This window comes from Labeo rohita, chromosome 1 (genome assembly GCF_022985175.1).
Source record: "Labeo rohita strain BAU-BD-2019 chromosome 1, IGBB_LRoh.1.0, whole genome shotgun sequence".
NCBI classification, from domain to species: domain Eukaryota; kingdom Metazoa; phylum Chordata; class Actinopteri; order Cypriniformes; family Cyprinidae; genus Labeo; species Labeo rohita.
Genome location: NC_066869.1, coordinates 29577664 through 29599842, shown reverse-complemented (window position 1 = coordinate 29599842; position 22179 = coordinate 29577664). Strand labels below are relative to the sequence as shown.

The 22179-nt window shown below is 33.6% G+C and overlaps 1 protein-coding gene across 3 annotated transcripts in view; it reads left to right on the top strand.

Annotated features, from left to right (window-relative positions):
• Nucleotides 1–22179, top strand: part of vps8 (VPS8 subunit of CORVET complex) — a 153946-nt gene that overhangs the window by 60006 nt on the left and 71761 nt on the right. For all 3 annotated transcript variants that reach the window (XM_051106347.1, XM_051106339.1, XM_051106356.1), the window contains exons 24-34: nt 730–772; nt 852–924; nt 3698–3817; nt 3952–4023; nt 6089–6208; nt 6611–6667; nt 6757–6839; nt 8014–8098; nt 8186–8284; nt 10355–10444; nt 11293–11339. In XM_051106347.1, coding sequence (XP_050962304.1) covers nt 730–772; nt 852–924; nt 3698–3817; nt 3952–4023; nt 6089–6208; nt 6611–6667; nt 6757–6839; nt 8014–8098; nt 8186–8284; nt 10355–10444; nt 11293–11339 — 889 coding nt within the window. The remainder of the gene's footprint in view (nt 1–729; nt 773–851; nt 925–3697; nt 3818–3951; nt 4024–6088; nt 6209–6610; nt 6668–6756; nt 6840–8013; nt 8099–8185; nt 8285–10354; nt 10445–11292; nt 11340–22179) is intronic.

The following is a 22179-nucleotide window of genomic DNA, read 5'->3' as shown; positions in this document are numbered from 1 at the left end:
TCCGTAAAATGTGCAGCACCCACTCGAATATTTGCGTTCTGAAACAGTGTTGTAAATATAACTTAACCACTGATTTCTTGTTGTGTCCTCATTTGTAAGGCCAAACAAAGTACTTTCGCTTTTACAGTGAAACACACAGTGTCTCCACAACATGGCAGTGGCTGCAATAATAATATAGTCGGTGTAAAAAGTAACGCCTTCTTTCTTATATACATATAGGCAGTGTTATGTAAATCTACCCATACCGTAACATAGACATGTGGGGGCATGTTTGAACGAGCCGTTGAACGCACCAGGAAGGCGTGGTTCGTCTTATAAAAGTCTTATAATAAATATATCTTTTGGTTTGAGACTTTGAGCTTTGCAACTTTACAGATCTTATATATGCACAAGCATCTTGTAACATCTCCAAAGACAAAGGAAAACAAGAAATCGCATCATATGACCCCTTTAACCTTTCTTTTGCGCATTGTCAGACTTAACATGTAACATGAAAGATACTCTGCAAAGAACGAAAAGACAAAAAACCCCAGCCAACCCCAGTTTCACGTACTATGGTCAAAATGTACAAAATCTGCTTAATGACACTGTTATTAATAGATAATTAATAGATAATAACAGTGTAAATGTCACTGTTGCAGTCGAATGGTTTTCGTTTCTGAAATCTGCTCAGCTAATGCTAAAATAAAGGTTACATAATCACATTTTCCCATTTGTTTCCTTCCACAGATGAGCATGTTGTGATGGGCAATAAACTGCTGGTGTACATCAGGTGAGGTGACTTTCTGCATAAGTACTGCACTCATACATAGTTGCTTGCTATAACACACCTGTTCTTTCTCCTCTGCCAGCTGTTGTTTGGCAGGACGGGCCTATCCGTTAGGTGACATTCCGGAAGATCTGGTCCCTCAGGTGAAAAACCAGGTAAGTAGTCTGATTAAACCCAGATTGCAGTAAGAGAACGTGCATTGTTTGGTTAGCACATGTACTGCTAATTTCTGCAGTCACGTACTTGTGTATTATACAGCTCGTCACCTAACACTCAAGTCTGTTTTGTATGCATGGGGTCTATATGAGTCACGCCACTCTTTCTCTCTCACTTATATACAGCACAAGTATGTGTATGCGTCTGTGTGTGTTTAGTATTCTCTGCAGTTTGCTCTCAGCAGGGCTTTTAGAGGGATTTTTTCTTTGTTGCCCATCCAAAGTGCTCAAGTGATTCGTTCTGGGATGGACAACCTCCAGAGGAACATAAATATGGACATGGATCGCACACACAACCTAAAGCTACCCTCTTTCTTATACAGACACACCGAATGCTGTCACAGTCTATGGTTTTGAGTGAAAAGCATGACAGACAAGGTTGTTTACCCCAATGACATGTAGAGATGATCTGTACTGAAACAAGACAGAATGTTCTTGGATAAATCAAGGAAAGTGTGGAAGAATCCAGCTGTGGGTTTTAGAATGAGCTGCAGAATGCACACTGGAAGAAAAAATCCATAGAAAAAAATAGAAAATGTACTGGTGAATTTCTGCCAGGACATTATCTGATAAGTCTATGGTCACCTACTCTAAAACACAACACAATTCAAGGCAAATATTAAAATACAGGTAAAATACCTGTAAAAAATAAAAAAATTCCTTAAATATTGAAGCAGTACATTGGGCCCCATTGTCACAGAGATTTTTAGGAGTGTAGGATGCATTGATAGGGTTATGCTATGTTAGATCCTAATATCCATGTTTACATGTTTGATCAGAAATCCAGAAAAAAATAAATAAATAAATTGAAAAGTGTAAATATGTAATAATTAATTATTATAAACATATAAATAAATACATACAAATATAAATATAAATAAATATATAAATAATTAAAAATATTGTTTTAATGTAAAATAACTGTTTTCTATGTGAATATACTTTAAGATGTGATTTATTGCTGTGATGCAAAGCTGAAATTTCAGCATCCTTACTCCAGTGTTCAGTGTCACATGATCTTTCAGAAATCATAATATGCTGATTTATTATCAATGTTGAAAACAGTTGTGCTGCTTAATATTTTGTTGGTACCTGTAATACTTTTTTTTCCAGGATTCTTTAATAAATTAAAAGTTTAAAAGCATTTATTTAAAATATTTTTTTTTTTTTTTTACAATTTTTACCATTTAAAAGTTGGTGGTCAGTACATTTTTAATTTGTCTTTTATTAAAAGAAATTCATATTTTTATTCACCAAGGATGTGTTAAATTGCTAAATAGTGATAGCAAAGACTATTCTAAATATTGTTCTAAAAAAAAATCTATTTTTAATAAATGCTGTCCTTTTTTACATTTTATTCATCAAAGAATCCTGAAAAAAGAATCACAGCTTACAAAAAATATTAAGCAGCACAACTGTTTCCAGCATTGATAATAAAAGTAATTAATCGGCATATTAGAATGTTTTCTGAAGGATCATGTGACATTAAAGACCGGAGTAAGAGCTGATGAAATTTCAGCTTTGCATCACAGGAATAAGTTATATTTTAAAATATATTAAAATAGAAAACCATTATTTTAAACTGTAATTATATTTTACAGTATTACTGTTTTTTTCTGTATTTTTGATCAAGTAAATGCAGCCTTAATGAGCATATGACAGTTCTTTAAAAAACATTAAAAATCTTACTGATACATGTGCATAAATAAGTGTATATATACATTACATTACATACATGCAAAAAAACAACAACAACAAAAAAAACTTTTAAACCCTGTGTCATCAGTACAAAAAAAAGCATAGGCCTTTTTCAGAGTGTGACAACACAGGTAACATTAATGACTCATTAGTAACCAAAAAAATGTATGTACACACTTACACACATGCATGTGTTTATATATGTTTATAAATATATGTATGAATACATGTATGTTTAACAGTGTAAAATGTATGTTTTGCAGCAGGGAGTAAATCATATTATCTTTTGGGCCCTAAGGGGTCATGTTCAAAGAGACACATGTGCACAGAGAGACTCCCTGTTTCTCTTTGATCTCTCATTGCACTGTCACTTATCCATAAATTCCCATGTAGGCACACACACACAGACTTGATGTCACATCTGCAGGTCCAAATCCTTCCTAAAATAAAACCTCCTCCCTGCTGTAAAACACAACATTGGCGTTGCAAAGATGAGCACCTCCAAATGATGCCCAATTACCTCTCTTTATGTGTGTGAATGGGAGATAATGGCTAGTCTTTTGGTCCGTGCCAATCTCACACACACACTAGCAGGAAAATGTACCACCTGGTCACCATGGCAACTAGTCAGCCCTGTACTGTACTCTGATGATAATAGGTTGAATTTTGATTTAGTTATTGTGTGGAGGGATTGGCCCCACGAGCACGTACCTGCAGAACGTATGAGAGAGAATCGATTATTACAGTGGGTGTTTTGCTGGAAGCCTTTATATAAAAATTCATTACAATATCTCCATATATACTTATGCATTTCTCGGGGAGCACATAGTCATACATGATTGTTTCAGAAATTAAGCAATAGTTGAGTTAAATAAAACTACCCAGAATATTTAACCCAAACCTTGGGTCAAAACAACCAATTTGCTGGGTTTGTCCATATTAACTTTATTTTAAATTATACATGTATTGAAAGCAGCGCTGTGTGTTTTATATTGTATCTCTGAATACGTTCCAGGTGTTTGAGTTTCTCATTCGTCTACACTCTGTGGAGGCTGCACAAGAAGAGGAAGTGTATCCCTACATCCGAACTCTTCTGCATTTCGACACCCGTGAGTTCCTCAACGTCCTGGCACTGGTATGCATCAGCAAATCTATAAATCATTATGTATTACGAAAATCACCAGTTCTCTACTAATGTGTTATATGTGTAGAGTGTAGTTCGTCTGCCCTTTAATCAGATCTGAATATTAATATCTCCTTGCCTCACAGACATTTGAGGACTTCAAGAATGACAAACAGGCTCTGGAGTATCAGCAAAGGATTGTGGACATTTTACTGAAGGTGACAGAAACACAAAAGGCAAAAGACAGACACTGAGAAACACTGTCTGTCTTTTGCCTACAAATCACACACAGACACACACACACACACACACACACACACACACACATATACGAATGTTCCCCCAGCTTTCCCCCATCTGTGTAAAAAGCATTTGGCTCTGAAATGATTCTTCACTCTGTCATTGGAATGTAAATCATGCGAATGGGATAATTTTATCTGCTGGAGAACCGACTCGGTCCTGCAGTCTTCCTCCCCCTCCTCATCACAGCTTATTCAAGAGCCTTCAGCAACTCAAATCAACATCCACACACTCTCCCTTTCTCTTCATCTGTAATCATTCGTTCATTCATAAAAAAACAGAGCGCTACCGTGGCCCACATAATATCCCACATAACTCCACCGAATATTCAGCAGAACTAAAATGCTTGGCATTCGCAGTTAAACACATTTGACCACATTTGAGTCCATTCCACAGAATTCCACAATCACAAAAATGTAGAAAATGCTAAAAAAAAAAAAAAGACCCTGTCTTTTAAAAGTTCTGCTTAGATTGGTTTTCCCAAAAATTCCAAAATCCCTTCATCATAGAAAGCCTGGATCAAAGTTTGTGAGGTAAGATAATGTCACAAACAAGACTCCAAGTCTCTACTCTAAAATAATAGAATAAGATTTACTTGATATTACATGAAAAAAAAAAATATAGTTAAGAATATAATCTGACTACTCTTAATATAATGTCAGTCAAAATAAAACACTAATAAATGAAATATTTGTGACCCTGGACCACAAAACCAGTTTTAAGTAGCATGAGTGTATTTGTAGCAAAAGCCAAGTATACACTGTATGGGTCAAAATTATTTTTTCTTTTTTCTTATGATCTTTTATGCCAAAAATCATTAGGATATTAAGTAAAGATCATGTTCCACAAAGATATTTTGTAAATTTCCTAACGTAAATATATCAAAACGTAGTTTTTGATTAGTAATATGCATTTCTAAGAACTTCATTTGGACAACTTTAAAAGCAATTTTCTCAATATTTCGATTTCAAGATTCAAGATTTTAGAGTAGTTGTGTCTCGGCTAAATATTGTCCTATCCTAACAAACTATGCATAAATGGAAAGCTTACTTATTTATGATGTATAAATCTCAACAATCTCAAAAAATTGAGCTTTAGTCAGACAAAAAGTTTGGGAATTACATGAAAAAAATAAATAAATAGGCTAACACGAATTATGCAAAAAGACAAAAGCCTTCCAAAGACTTAGTAATACATGGTTAAATAACTAACTGCTTGACAAATGACTGGTCTTTGTGTGAATGTCCAGAAAACGGAAAGACTTTCTGAATGTATATAAGCAGTGGGCTATTTTAGAAAGGAACTTTAAAAAGAGGAATAGAGAGAATCAGTAAATTATAAAATTATGAGTAATTTAGTGTTAATGTGTGAATAATATGTAAGCATATAATCAATAAAAAATTACTAATCTAATTACAAGTACTTAATTTTTGGTATCTGATTATGTAATCCAGGATACATGTAATCAGTTACTACTCAGCTCTGATAATAAGAACCTGCATCATGAATTTAGAAAGTCAAAAATGCCTGACATTCACTGCAGATGTTACTGAATGGCCTAATAATTAAATATTGCACCACTTACCGTAGTTGAATCTCCATCCTTTAGTAAAATAATTAGACAAGACTGTCAGTCAGATCTCCCTCTGCACACCAATTTCAATGCCTGCTATTACCAGGTTGTTTAGCATACGTTTCACTCGCAATTGTTAGGTTTTTTTTTTTTTTTTTTTTTTTTTGCATCAATCGATTAGATGCCAAAACACAGAGTAAATATGACTTTGGCATTTCAATTCAAATGTACTTTTGTTATATTAAGAAATTAAGAAATGGCAATTAATTCATTCAATTAAACTTGACTGAAATAGGATTTTCTTCTAAAACACACTCCAATAATCAAAAAAAAAAAAATATATATATATATTATTTCACACTCTATATATACACACACTAATAAATTCCCTGTGTGTGCACACTTTCCAGGTTATGGTGGACAATTCTGACTTCACTCCGTCTCAGGTCGGCTGTCTTTTCACCTTCTTGGCACGACAACTTGCCAAACCTGATAATACCCTCTTTGTTAACCGGAAGCTGTTTGACCAGGTGACGTGAACTGTCTGCATTTTTCACAGTCCATTTGTCAGAGCCTCACCTTTTCCATTTGCACTCTGCTGTCGTTTTTCATCCAACCTATAATGGTTAAAGCAAGAGAATATTTCTCAGAAGGTGTTAGTTTTTGATAAAGACAATTAGCAGCTTCTGTAAAAATAGCTCTCCCGCATTAGAAGCGTTATGCTTGTTTTTTTGCATGTTAAATAGTTCATGATTTTGTAACCTATGTTGGGACCTATTCTAAATTAGATGGCATCAATTTAAAATCAATCTGGAAGCTTTTCTGCTACTGACAGGGAAGTTGCCAGTTGCGATTTTAGAATTACTCTGCCTTTCCTATATGAAAAGATGTTTTGTTGAAGTGTTTTTTATCTGCTGCTCATTCTTTTGCAGGTTCTAGAGTTTCTGTGTAGTCCAGATGATGACTCTAGACATACAGAAAGACAGCAGGTGGGAACACAGCAATTAAGTTAAAACTGCTTAATTTTACTCAAGATTTGTGATTAATTGATTGATCATATGATCTTCTCATGTATCAGGTTCTGCTGGAGCTGCTGCAAGTTGGTGGTGTGGTCCAGTTTGATGAGGGGCGTCTTCTTGACCTTGCAGAGAAGGCAGAATTGTAAGATATCTTGCAGTCAGAAAGCAGAACAGTTTTGCTTCATCCACCAAACAAATATACAGCTAAAGTCTTTTGACTTCATAGTCAAAACAAGATTTATTTTTTGAGCGACAAGATCATCCATCTTATACAGTACAACATGAACCATTCATAGATCATAACAAATCATAATTTATAGGATTCAGTGTATGATTTAGGGAGACATATATTTGAATATTCTCTGGAAACGTGGTTGATAAATTAGATTTGCCTTGTAGAGTCAACTCAGTAATATGCACCTTAATTAGGTTACCGTTATAGATCATTTCTGCTGCAGATACATATTTCATTCTGAAACCAAAAGAAAGAAATGTGAAATTGTATTTTACCTAATTAAAATTCTGCATAAATAATAAATATTTTATAATATGCATTGTTACAAACAATAAATGTTGATCTTTTGAACACTTTATTCATCACACGCAAAAATGTGAGAGCAGAACAACTGTTTTCTACATTTATAATAATAAGACGTTTGTTGAGCAGCAAATCTGCATATTAGAATGATTTCTGAAGGATCATGTGACACTGAAGACTAGAGTAATGGCTTCTAAAATTTCAGTTTTGCTTCACAGGAATAAATTAAAATTTAACAATTATTCTTGTAGAAAACTGCTGTTTTAAATTGTAATAATATTTCACAATATTGCTGTTTTTACTGTATTTTTTTGATCAATTGTAGCCTTATTGAACAATATTTCAAACACATAAAATCTTACCATTTTTAACTTTTGAATGGTATATCGTGGTTGTCGCACTGCCTTTAATTTTGTGCTAAAACTGACTTCGTTTTGTAGTATTTTTCCCTTGTATTATAGTAAAACATTGTATTAAAGTAATGAGAATCACCTTCAAGGATAATGGGGTGAAAACGTGGTTAATTGTGATGAAATGATGAATGGTCCTAAAAATACTCGCATGGTAATTACTGTGTGTGATCCACTCTAAGGTAGACTACAAAAGCTAGAAGGTTACAGTTAGATCAGTGGTAAATCTAATAGCTGCCATTGAATTCATTGTATTGATTTCCTCAAAGTGAACACATTCAAAATCTTACCTTATACTGAAAGTCAAACCTTTCTGTTGTTGTTATTGCACATTAGTCAGTGCTGTCTTTTTGTTTTCACTTTTTCAGTTATCAGATCTGCGAGTTTATGTATGACAAAAAGCACCTTTACGACAAAATTGTTGACTGCTACCTGAAAGACCCCTTGAGAAAGGTACTCAGCCTTAATCCCTCCATTTCACTCTTTTTCTTTCCCGTCACTCATGTTATTCCTGTACTAAATCTTTATCTCTAACTCCAGGAGGAGCTCTTCAACTACATCCATAACATCCTGTCCATGCCAGGCTACAGCTCAGAGGAGAAACAGTTGGTGTGGGTCAAAGCCCTTCAGCACATCAAGGTGAGTCAAACAAGGCTTCAAATGATTTGTCCCCTGGAGCACACTCCAGGTAGAGAGAGCTCTGGCTTCAGAAAGCTAATTTCAGACCCTAATCTCATCAGGCCCTTCTCTCTCTCATCTTGTTCAGTCAATGGTCTTTGTCCAAATGACTTACTCTGATTGTTAAAATTGAGAGTACTAAAATCAGTCAATGCCACTGCATTATTTCTGACTGCCTTTCAGTTCAGTCTGGGTTTAAAAGTAAACATTTGTTATAGAATTCTAAAATTTTCCATCATGCTTCATGTGTCTTTTTGCTGTGAAATGGTTTTGCTGGTTTTTATAAAGTAAACAAAAGAACATCTTTGATTTTGTTTTGGTAATATTGTAATATTTCAAGGTGAGTACTTACTGGACTGAAACGACTTAGGTTTGCAGATTATAATAAGTTTTCATTCCTTTTGAGGAACGTTTATAAAGTCAGAATTGTGAGATATAAACTCACAATTGTGAGAAATAGTTAGAATTGCAAGATATATACTCAGATCTGAGAAATATAGTCTGATTGGGAGGTGTAAACTCCCAATTGTGAGAAATTTAAGGTAGAATTGCGAGATATAAACTCAGAATTGTGAGAATTGTCAGAATTGTGAGATGTAACCTCACAGTTGCGAGAGGTGTAGTCAGAATTGCAAGATATAAACTCAGAATTGTGATAAATAGTCAGAATTGTGAGATATAAACTCACAATTGCGAGAAATAGTTAGAATTGCAAGATATATACTCAGATCTGAGAAATATAGTCTGATTGGGAGGTGTAAACTCCCAATTGTGAGAAATTTAAGGTAGAATTGCGAGATATAAACTCAGAATTGTGAGAATTGTCAGAATTGTGAGATGTAACCTCACAGTTGGGAGAGGTGTAGTCAGAATTGCAAGATATAAACTCACAATTGTGATAAATAGTCAGAATTGTGAGATATAAACTCACTATTGCGAGAAATAAAGTCAGAATTGTGAGACATAGGGCCCTATCATATACCCAGCGCAATGCGGCGCCAGGCGCAACGCAAGTGATTTTTGCTAATTTCAGCCCGACACGGTTACCATTTTCACACCCTGCACTAGTTGTTTAAATAGCAATGCATTTGTGCCCATTTGTGCGCCCAAAGGCATACTGGTCTGAATGCGAGGTGTGTTCGGGCGCGTTGTTGGCATGTTGCTATTTTGAGGCAACTGAAATAGACTGTGCCATTGACCAACTGAAACCTAGTCTAAAGAATTCTCACAATTGTGAGAAATAAAATCAGAATTGCTAGATATAAACTCACAATTGCGAGAAATAGTCAGAATTGTGAGATATAAACTCACAATTGTGAGAAATAAAGTCAGAATTGCAAGATGTATTCTCGCAATTGTGAGAAACAGTCAAATTTATGAGATATAAACAATTCACAATTGCGAATTATGAAGTCAGAATTGCATGATATAAATTGCAAGAAAGTCAGAATTGCAAGATTTAAAGTAATAATAATTTGAGAAATAAAGTCATAATTGTGAGATATAAACCCACAATTGCAAGATATAAACTGAAATGGTCTTAATTGCTAGAAATAAAGTCAGAATTGCGAGATTAAAAACTCACAATTTCGTGAAATAAAGTCTTAATTGTGAGATATAAACTAACAAATTTGAAGTTATAAAGTCAGAATTGCATAATATACTCACAATTGTGATTATATTATATTAGAATTGTGAGATAAAAACTTGCAATTGCAAGAAATAAGTCAGAATTGCAAAATTAAAAAGTCACAATTCTGACTTTTTGTCTCCCAATTGCGAGTGCATATCTAGCAATTCTGACTTTTTTCATGCAGTTCAGAGGTTTTTTCTCAGAATTGCAAAGACAAAGTCACAATTGCAATATGTAAAGGAGATGTAAAAAAAAAAAAAAAAAAAGTCAGAATTGTGAGATTAAAAAGTTTTTATTTTTTATTCAGTGCGTTCAGAACATTTTTTATTCAAAACATTTCATGGCAACATTTAGAAATTGGCAGATTTTTATGAATTCTTATTGTTTCTCTGTTGCAGGATCTGGTCAGCATTAACTCAGCTAAGACAGCAGAGCTAGTTGCAGTGCACTTTGCAGACAAGGTGCAGTCTATCATCACATCTCTGCAGGTATGCAACATTGCCGTATTTCAACGGTTTCTGTGTTGACTTGATGTTAGCTTGACACATACTTTATCTTCCAACAGGCTGGACTGTTAAGAAAAGCGTTTCTAAAGGACCCTGTCGTAGTTTTATTGTGTGTTTGATTCGCCTTTGGTGTGTGTGTTGCATTGTCTCGGCTCCTATTCACTCATCTTAAGATAGTGTCAGTGGATGTGTGTGAGAGGGAAGAGGCCCCCCTGAGGCCCACTCGCATGTGTGTATCAGTAAATGGATTAGGCTCTATCTGCAGTGCTGTGTGTAATTGGGTTTGCGTTATCTCTCGCACACTGTCAGAAAGGTGCTAATTGAAAAGCCTGCTTGTGCAAACATGTGTCGATGAGCAAAAGATATGAGGGAGATGGGGAGAAAATAAACAAGTGTTAAGGGATCTTTTTTTTTCACAGTCGAAGACTAGTGTGAGAATAACATTAATGCTGTTTTAATGATGTGTAGTTCATTAAAGTCTGGAGTATTTGGTAAATTGATGATGAGGATGATGATGATGACAATAAACAGATTTTTACTAACATAGGCCAGACTCATGACATCAAGCTCAGGGTTTAATCATTTCATGTCACTGGCAGTGTTCTTTCATAAACTAGCTTATAACTAAAGTAAGGAGAATGTAGGACACCATCTTCATTTGTCTGTACTGTATTAGACCATCTTGTGTAGTATTTGAAGCGACTGAACAAGAATTGCAATACATTGCAGTATATTGCGATTTGACATACAAGATGTCAAAGATATAATTCACATGACTGCAGTCCATTTGAAAGTGAACCGTATTTTGATGTTGAACTCTCTGTCTGTAGGACGACTATTTGGTGTTCCAGTTTCTGAAGTGCCTCCTGAACCCCAGGTAATAATAGCAGCACTCTCTGCAACACTGTCTCTCTTCTGCAGTTTTGTTTCATTTTACGTACCTGCTGTCTGTGTTGTGCTGTTTTTTGTAATGGAGTGATGGTATGCAGTTAAAGTTTCACACCTCATAGATCTCACTCTAGGGCAGAGAAACACTGTCTCTTTTTGCCATTACAATTGTCTTTTTGTTTCCTTACTATCCATGCCACAACTGCAAATGGCAGGTCAACTGGAAAATTTACTGGCCATAAAAAATATTTACATAAACTACACTACCAATATTTTTAAATAATTATTTGAAATATGTAATATATTATATATATATATATATATATATATATATATATATATATATATATATATGTGTGTGTGTGTGTGTGTGTGTGATTTATTTATTTATATATTTTTTTAATGTTTCTTCTGCCCATCAAAACTCTCATTTATATGATTAAAAATGCAGCAAAAAAAAAAAACCAGTAATATTGTGAAATATTATTACAATTTAAAATAACTGGTTTTCTGTTGTAATAGACTTTAACCCTTGAATGCGTGAATGTTTCACCAATCATTATTACATATTTGGGTCTTTAGTTCCTATTCTAGGAACAATTATAGAAGAATAAAATAAAGCATACAGTACTGTGCAAAAGTCTTAGGCCACTAGTATTTTCACCAGGTAAAAAATGGTTCAAAGTAAGTTATTTCTATCTTTTGCTGTAGTGTGTCAGTAGGAAACATCAGTTTACATTTCCAAACATTCTGTTTGCCATTAACTGTAATAATCTAGTGAGATTTTTGTTTGCACAAGGAGTCTGACAACAGCCAGTGCTCCACACAGACATCTGATCTCACCATCATCCAGTCTGTCTCTGGAATGACATGAAGAAACAGAAAAACTGAGACAGACTAAATCCAGAAGAACTGTGGCAACATCTCCAAGATGTTTCAAGTAACCTACCTGCAAAGCTACCTGAAAAACTATGCACAAGTGCACCTAGGGCAAAAGCTGCTTTAAACGCAAAGGATGGTCACATCAAATGCTTATATATTTTAAGTTCATAGAAGTTCATTGATAAAGAAAATCTATTTATGACATTGTTTTTGACAGCATCCTCATTTTATGTGCCTAACTGCCTAAAAATGTTAACAGTACTGTAGCTTTGTGGGTATAGGTCTCTAAAAGCATCTTGGAGATGTTGCTACAGTTCTTTTGGGTTTAGTCTGTCTCCGTTTTTTCTGTTTCTTAAGACAGACTGGATTGAATGATGGAGAGATCAGATCTCTGTTTGCACAAGGAGTCTGACAACAGCCTGTGCTCCATACAAAAATCTCACTGGATTATTATAATTAATGGCAAAGTGAATGCTTAGAAATGTAAACTGATATTTACTACTGACACACTACAGCAAAAGACTGACTTTAACTGACTTTAAACCATTTTTTAGCTGATGAAAATACTAGTGGCCTAAGATTTTTGCACAGTACTGTATTTCGTTACCTTTTGAAATTTAGAAGGTTTCAATTTGAGCAGATCATCCTCAGAGCGCACTTTCACAGTACATTCAGCATCTTGGTCATATTCGCCATCTCAACCATATTCTCAAAACTATCGTTTTATATCGCTATCAGAGTCAATATTTTGATTGCTGGCAGCTTATTCACCACATCCACCATCACTTAACAGTGACATTTATATTTTATTGCTTACAGTAATTGCTTTGCAGTAAAGCCATTCAAATTAGTACAATTTTTGCCGATGATGTTCTTTTGTTTTATATCTGCGATAATTATGAGTGAAATGTCACGTCACTGTTGACCATCAAACAGTGCCACCTCGAGAGATAAAGGTGAATTGCGCGTATTGAGTCATCAGATATTTACATATTTTTGCACATATAAATATACTTACACTATTATACACCTCGGGTCTCTAGCTACCCTATACAAAATAATAAATCAATAAAATTTAATTTAATTATTAAAACAGAGTCTACAAAAATTAAAATGAAAAAAAAAAAAACAGAATCTAGGAAAATTAAAAAGATTAAAGATTTTTTTTTATATTACTTACCCAACCTGAAATACTGGATGTTGTAATAGCTGTAATAGCTGTTGTAAATTCAGCTTTGCATCACAGAACTAAACAAATTAAATATACAGTTAGAAAAAAATCTTTTTTAAAGTTATTTTAAACTCAAATAAATTTATTTTTGGTCAAATAAATTCAGCCTTGGTAAGCAAAAGAGACTTCTTTCAAAAACAATCTTAATTATTCCAAACTTTGATCGGTAGTGTATATATTTTTGTCCCTACATCAATGTATGAGACACAAATGAGTATTAGACTGCGAGGGATCTAGCAGTGGACCATTCTGTATTGTTCTGTATTGCATCTGGGTGTTATTGTTTCAGTCTGAATTAAAAAATATCACTGCACAAACTTTCAGAGGACAAGGACTGATAAAGGTATACACCTTGCATTAAAGATGCTGCATCTAATTTGTTACAGTATCTATACATTAGGCCTTGCAGTGCCAATGTAGCTAAATAGACCTGCATTGTCTATTTTGTCATTAATATTAATCAGATAACAATATTGCACATGTAAGTGCATTTACTAGTGAACAGATGCAGTTTCTTTTTCTAGCTGGAGTCTCTGTCACCGTCTATCTCTGTCTTAAGCATTATTTTATCATCTCTTTTCTCATATGAGCTCTACCACACATGCATTTATGTGGACCTAGTATTTCATTTGCTTGTACCCTGTGCATTGTCCTGGAGTCCATTACATTGTAATGTATGCCCCCACATTGTAGTTTGTGTCTTTCTTCTATTGCCCTTGGCAAACAGGACTCAAGGATTAAGATCAGTATCTGTAGTGAGTTTTTTGTACATGCTGCTGTCGACAGCCTGTAGTTATAAAACAGAGAGGAGGACAGTCTGACAGTACAGTAGTTTTTACACAGCTGAACTGACCATAACAGAGAGATCAGACCTTGTAAGATTTGTAGAAAAATCCCACAGACTCTAAAGACCATAATATAAGGAGTGCAGAATATACATCACATCAGGTATCGGCTGATATTAGAATTTTTTTTTTTTTTTCCTCCAGTGTTTTATATTTACTTAATTTACATCATTTTCCATATTTTTACACCTGTACTGTAAACAGGAATTTGATCAATAAGTCAACATGTTTTTTTTTAATTCATCAAATGTAACCAATTTCAGCTTCATTTTTTTAAGTTAAACAACATTCAGTTCAAGTTTTGTAAGTCAGTTTAATATAATTTAAGTTAAAGGAGAAGTCCCCCTTGTCATCCACGATGTTCATGTCTTTCTTTCTTCAGTCGTAAAGAAATTATATTTTTTGAGGAAACCTTTTCTGCATTTTTCCCCATATAGTGGACTTCTATGGTGCCCCGATTTTGAACTTCAGTTTAAATGCGGCTTCAAACGATCCCAAATGCAGCTGTAAACGATCCCAGCCGAGGAAAAAGAGTCTTATCTAGCGTAACGATCAGTTATTTTAATAAAAATAATACAATTTATATACTTTTTAACGTGCGTCTTGTCTTACTCTGCCTGGACTGTTTTTGTTCCTGTTCATGACAGTTAGGGTATGTCGAAAAACTCCCATCTAATGTTCTCCCTCAACTTCTAAATCGCTCTATATCGCTGTTTTACCTTTTTTGTTAAGGTTGTTTGATCTTTTTTGCATGTTCACTTTGCAAACACTGGGTCGGAACTTCTGCAATGATGTAGGATGATTTTAAAATGATTTTTGAAGTTGAGGGAGAAAATACGTTTTTTTCGACATACCCTAACTGTCTTGAGCCAGAGTACACAGAGTTCAAGGACTGCAAGACAAGACGAGCGTTTGAGAATAAAAAATTTAAATTTAAATTTAAATTTTTTTAATGTAAACATTAAACTGTCTTTTGGAAGTTCAAAATCGGGGCACCATAGCAGTCCATTATATGGGGCAAAATGCTGAAATGTTTTCCTCAGAAAGCATAATTTCTTTGCAACTAAAAAAAGAAAGACATGAACATCGTGGATGACAAGGGGGTGAGTAAATTATTTGTAAATTGTTGTTCTGGAAGTGGAGTTCTCCTTTAAAATGACAGCCAATTTGATTATACATTAAATTAAAAGCAGCAATTGAACTTGAAGGGATAGTTCACCCAAAAATGAAAGTTCTGTCATTAGTCACTTCACCCATTCCAAACCCAATGTAGAACCCGGATGTGTTACACCTTGTTTACAAACAGAAGAACACGCACACTGTGTATGTCTTTGTAAACATGTCTGAAGATTTCATCAGAGAAGATGACTTTCAATTTTTTGCCCAGGCTTACTTATTTGAACCAGAATATACTGTACAGACAATAAACTAAGAGAGATGGATGGACATTCTACCTTACTGGGCCTTGAACGTGTCAGTTCCGTTGCTGTCTATGCAGGGTTAGAAAGCTCTCAGATTACATCAGAAATATCCTAATTTGTGTTCCGAAGATGAACGAAAGTCTTACAGGTTTGGAACGTCACGAGGGTGAGTAAATAATGACAGAATCTTCTTTTTTGGGTGAACTATCACTTTAAGTTCATTTACAGTTTTTCTGAATTGCTAAAACACATTTTTTTAAATAACTAATTTTCTCAAAACCTTAAACACAAATCCATGACTCTTCTGGCAAAATCAAACAATCGCTTTAAATCCATTTCACCTGTACTCAAAATCAAACAAAGCTTTCAAATCATATACACATTAGTCAATACTATACGCACTACAGATCATTCATTAGACACTACAACAAAAAATGGAGAGCACAGTGCCCAGTGCATGTAGTAACAGAAAAAAGAATGTTTACTGTATATAGTAATTATTTTGCAATAAAAAGTGATGCTTAACATACACACTCAAAAGAAATCACACCTAAGTTTTTTGAACATACAAAAAAAAAAAAAAAAAAATGTTTTTTTTTTTTTTTTTTCTTCAGGATTCTTTCATGAATAACAAGTTTAAAAAGTATAGTGTTTATTCAAAATATAAATATTTTATAACAATGTAAATTATTTATTATTAACTTTTAATAAACTTTTAATTATTAACTTAATACATCCTTGGTGAATAAAAGTATTAATTTCTTAAAAAAAAAAAAAAAAAAAAAAAAAAAAAAATGTACTGACCCCAAACTTTTGAACGGTAGTGTGTATATATATATATATATACACACTACGAATTTTGCCTCAAACTTCTAATTTGCTGCTTATTATAATAGTTAGTAATTAATAGTAAGTTTAAATATTGGATAGGATTAAGGATATAGAATATGGTCATGCAGAATATGTGCTTTATAAGTACTAATTAACAGCTAATAAGAGCATGCTAATAAGCAATTAGTTAATGGTGAGAATTGGACCTTATTAGCCATAACATGAAAATAACAATTAACTTTTTTAACATTTAACTGACAGAATATGACAGTACACTCTTTTAAAGTCAGCATGCAATGAAATTTTTTTTTTTTTTTTTAAATGCATGTTAAAGGAGAAGTCCACTTCTAAAACAAAGATTCACATATAATGTACTCAACCCCTTGTCATCCAAGATGTTCATGTCTTTCTTTCATCAGTCATGAAGAAATGATGTTTTTTGAGGAAAAGATTTCTGCGTTTTTCTTAATATAATGGACTGGTATGGCTTCCAAAAAGCAGTTTAAATGCGGCTTCAGATGATGCCAAATGCGGTTGTAAACCCCAGTTGAGAAATAAGGGTCTTATCTAGCGAAACAATCTGTAATTTTCTTTAAAAAAATACAATTTAAATACTTTTAATCTCAAACGAACCAGAACAAAAACAGTCCAAGACCCTTCTTCCTCGGCTGGGATCATTTACAACCGCATTTGGGATTGTTTGAGGCTGCATTTAAACTGGCTTTTGGAAGTTTAAAATCGGGGCACCATAGCAGTCCATTATATGAAGAAAAATGCTGAAATGTTTTCCTCAAAAAACATAATTTCTTTATGACTGAAGAAAGAAAGACATGAACATCTTGGATGACAAGGGGTTGAGTACATTATATACACATTTATACACATCTCAGCCGATGGTGGGGGGAAATAGTTGGGGGAAAAATAGTTTCTGCCCTTTTTTTTAATTTCATTGTGCTTGAATATGTTTTACATTATAGAAGAAAAGAACTGTGATTCATTCTGTTTCATCACAACTTAAGCCAGTGAGAAACTGGCCAGCAACCACATAATGATACACTAAAACCCATGCAGAACAACTTTGTGAGTAGCAACACTCTATGCCTTTCTTACGTCATTGATGACAGAGCTTGGTATTAACTGATTATATGTATTCTAAATTAATTAATGTATTCTAACATTTTGTAGTGTTCATTATCAAATTACAGTTACTTTTTTATGGATTACATGATTGCATATCATTCACACAAGGGCAGTAAATCATTCTTAATTCTTGATTCTCCATAATAATTTTTTTTTCCTTTCTAGAAATCCTACTGTCACACCATTTAACTTTAGACTATATTCACAGTATAAAATGGGCATGTAAATGTCATATAAATAATTTTGCAATTCATGCAGAAGGACCCCCACATTTGATAAAAGTAATCTAAAAAGTAGTCAGAATACCTTAAATTAGTAATCTAGATTACGTTACTAACTACAGTTTTCATCATGTAATCTGTAATCAGTAATGGACTATGATTTGTAAGTAATCTGCCCAGCTCTGCTAAAAATGTATAAATCTAGATTTGGATTGTTACGTATTGACCTCGGCCCAGATTCTCAGTTGTTTTAGTTTCAGACACACTCACACATCACTGCTTGCTCATTTCTGCATCATGGCAGACCCTCAGAGCTACAACGCTGCTTTTGCTGTCGCTGACCTGTGGTGCCCTTTATAGGACATATGGCACCTGAGGGCCAAAACTCATCTATGGAAGAACATCTGAATTTACTCTGTCCTCCCCGTGTGACTGCTGTCTCCTCTCGGGCCTGGCCTTAAAGCGTGTTTCACCTCACGATCTTCCCGGCCTTAGCAACCTCCCATCTCAAATTGTCACAGAATCTCATCTTGGACAACATAGATAAGTTCATTTAGGGTCGTTTGTATAAATAAAGACCTCCTTGTAGTGATGAAGTCAGTCACAGCAGTAATAGACACACTACACACTTCACTGTAAAAATAACTAATCTGTGACAATACCTTCGGTTAGAAACTTCAAATGTAACACTTTCAGGAGAGCGGCAAAAGCTGTGCCACTTTTTACTTGAGATTTACTTCCTCTAGGCAGGACTAAATTAGAACACGAGAAAACGAATACTCTCTCAACTGTAACTGGAAAGTGTTTATAACATACAGTCTTAGAAATATGACTACTGAAATCTGAATCACAGGACAAAATATGAATGATTTACATTTAAATTCAAAATATGATCACAAATGAGGAAAAAAAAACTACTCCAAAGCCAACCTTTTTAAGGTAAAAAAATTTGTGTTGTTTTATTTATGAACAGTTAAACTGCCCGCTGTTCTTCAGAAAAATCCTTTAGGTCCAACAAATTCTTTGGTTTTTCAGCATTTTTGTGAATTTGAACCCTGTCCATCAATGACTGTATGATTTTGAGATCCATTTTTTGCCAATGAGAACAACTGAGGGACTCATATGTAATTATTTCAGAAGGTTCGAATGCTCACTGATGCTCCAGAAGAAAAAACGATGCCGGGGTGTCAACTTTTGAACAGAATGATGTGTACATTTTTCTTATTTTGCCTAAATATCATTTTTTAAAATGTTTTTTTTTTTTTTTTATTTAGTACTGCCTTTCAGAAGCTACAAAGGATATCTACATGTTTCCCAGAAGACAAAATAAGTTACATTTAGCCTGATCTTCAAATTCAAAAAGTTTTCATCCCCTGGCTCTTAATGCATTGTGTTTTCTTCTGAAGCATCAGTGAGCGTTTGACCCTTCTGTAATATTGCATATATTAAGTCCCTCAGTTGTTCTCAATGTAAAAAAAAAAAAAAAAAAAGATGGATCTCAAAATCATAGTGTCATTTTTAGAAAGGGTTCAAATACACAAAAATGCTGAAAAACCAAAGACTTGTGGGACCTGAAGGATTTTTCTGAAGAGCAGCAGGCAGTTTAACTCCTCAGGACAAACAAGGGATTCATGAACAACTATCACTTAACACATTTTTATAAATTCATCTATTATTTTCTCTTGTGGACTATATGTAAACGTCTTTTAAGTAAAATATCTTATTGAGGTCCGTACTAAATAAAAAATAACACACATTTTGTATGATCCTTCTTATTTTGGTAAAATTATTAGCATTTTGCAGGTTCTGCAACTTTTGAGCTTAACTGTATGTCTCAATATCTTTGATAATCTGTTTTCTTTACAATGAAAGTTAAAAAACAAACAAACAAACAAACAAAAACTATTTTGGACCCCATTAACTTGCATAGTAAAGGCACAAACATTTTTGAAAACATTTTATGTTTGGCAGAAAGAAAGTCATGCAGATTTAGAACAACATGAGAGTGATTAAACAATGACAACATTTTTTGGTAAACTATAATTTTATAGTTAATCTATAATAATAATAATAATATATATAAGCATTCTGCTTTATTTTGTCCTAATTCAAATTGTCCTAATTGTACTTTCAGAATCCATTATTTTTATGTTCTGTGTGATTTTGACCACTTCATACATTTCATATCATTATTCTCATAGGCCTCGTAGTTTTATGACAGAGCGTTACAAGTGTATAATAGTACATCTCACATGTGATGAAGATGTGCTCTCTCCCATGCCTCATGCAGCAGGAGCTGATGGTGGCTGATTGAGCTTTGATTTAAGAGCTTGGCTCTGATTGAGGTCTGAGAAAACCACTCTACATGATAACTTGATTGGGAGAGAAAGAGAGCAGAAGGGAGATGCACAAATGGCACGTGATTTCCGTTTGGAGCTCAATGAAAAGAGGGAGACAGACAGTCTTAGGAGAGACGGACATGTATAGGTCACCTAAATATTTCACAGTACGTGTGTAGGATGTTTATATATAGTTTGGGATCTGAAAGATCTGTAATGCTTTTTAAAGAAGTTTCTTACGCTCATCAAGGCTGCATTTATTCAATCAAAAGTACAGAAAAAAATAGTAATATTGTGAAATATTATTGCAATTTAAAATAATAGTTTTCTATTTAAATATACTTTAAAATATATTTTATTCCTGTGATGCCAAGCTGAATTTTCATCAGCCATTGCTTCACTTTTTAGTGTCACATAATCATTGAGAAATAATTCTAATATGCTGATTGATTATTATTATTATGTTACAAACAACAGTTGTGCAGCATACACTCTTAAGTAAAGGTTCTAAACAGTACCAGAAAAGGGTCCTTCAGCTTGTAACAATAGCAGAACCCTTTTTGTTGCTAATTAGAACTTTTTATAGGGTTCCATAAAGAACCATGCTGTGAAAATGCTATATAGGACCATAATGGTGTTATAAACAACATTTTTATGTGAGTTTTTCATTAATGTCAGTATAGTAATATGTTCAAATGTGTTTTTTTTTTTAATTCAGCAAGGGTGTGTTAAATTGATAAAAAGTGATAGTAAAGACTTATATTGTTAGAAAATATTTCTATTTTGAGTAAATGCTGTTCTTTTAAACGTTTTATTCATCAGAGAATCCTGAAAAAGTATTAAAAGTTCCAAAAAATGTTAAGCAGCACATCTGTTTCCAACATTGATAATAAACCAGCATATTCCCTGATATCACACATACATCACGGAGACGTCTATTTGACGTCTGCATTTACATCTGCAAGACGTATTTTTTAGAGGGTTTGCTCATCTGCAATATGTCTATAGGATGTTTCTTATCAGATGTCAAATAGACGTCTATTAAGCGTCTTTAAGATGTTTATTATTTAGAATGTATGTAAAACTGACATCTTACAACATCTGTCAGATGTTTGTACACAGCAGATGCTTACCAGATCAAATGCTCTTTAACAGACATCTTGCAGATGTATGTGTGCCATCTGGGTTGATTAAAAAATCAGAATGATTTCTGATGGATCATGTGACACTCAAGACTGGAGTAATGGCTGATAAGAATTCATCATTGCATGACAGGAATAAATTATATTTTCAAATATAAAACTTATTTTAAATTTTAATATTATTCCAAAATATCACTGTTTTCGTTCAAATAAATGCAACCTTGATGAGCTGAGCCTTCTTTAATAAAACATTAAAAATCTTACTGATCCCAAACCTTTAAATGTCAGTGTAAGATATTTTTCTTGCTGAAGCAATTTAGTTGAATTGAAGTGATGTTTGTCATGTCACAAAAGATTTCTGTTTCAAATAAATGCTGTTCTTTTGAACTTTCTGTTCAACAAAAAATTCTGGAGAAAAAAATAACATCTTTAAAATTGATGATAGTAAGAATTATTTCATTAAATCATTATAGTGATTTCTGAAAAAAATCATATGGCACTGAAGAAATGGCTGCTTTGGTATGAAAGAAATAAACTACATTTTAAAATAAAAAATATTTCATAATATAATTTTGTGCTGTTTTTTGATCCAGTAAATACAGCCAAATAACAATAATCTTACTGACCCCAAACTTTTGAATGGTAGTGTATATTAATAATAAATTAAATAAAATCTTCTAATGTGCATTTTTGAAATGGGCAGTAAATTATATGCTTTAGAAATGAAATACCTTTCTTACCACCTTCTCACTCTTCAGTTCTCTCTGTTTTCTCTCT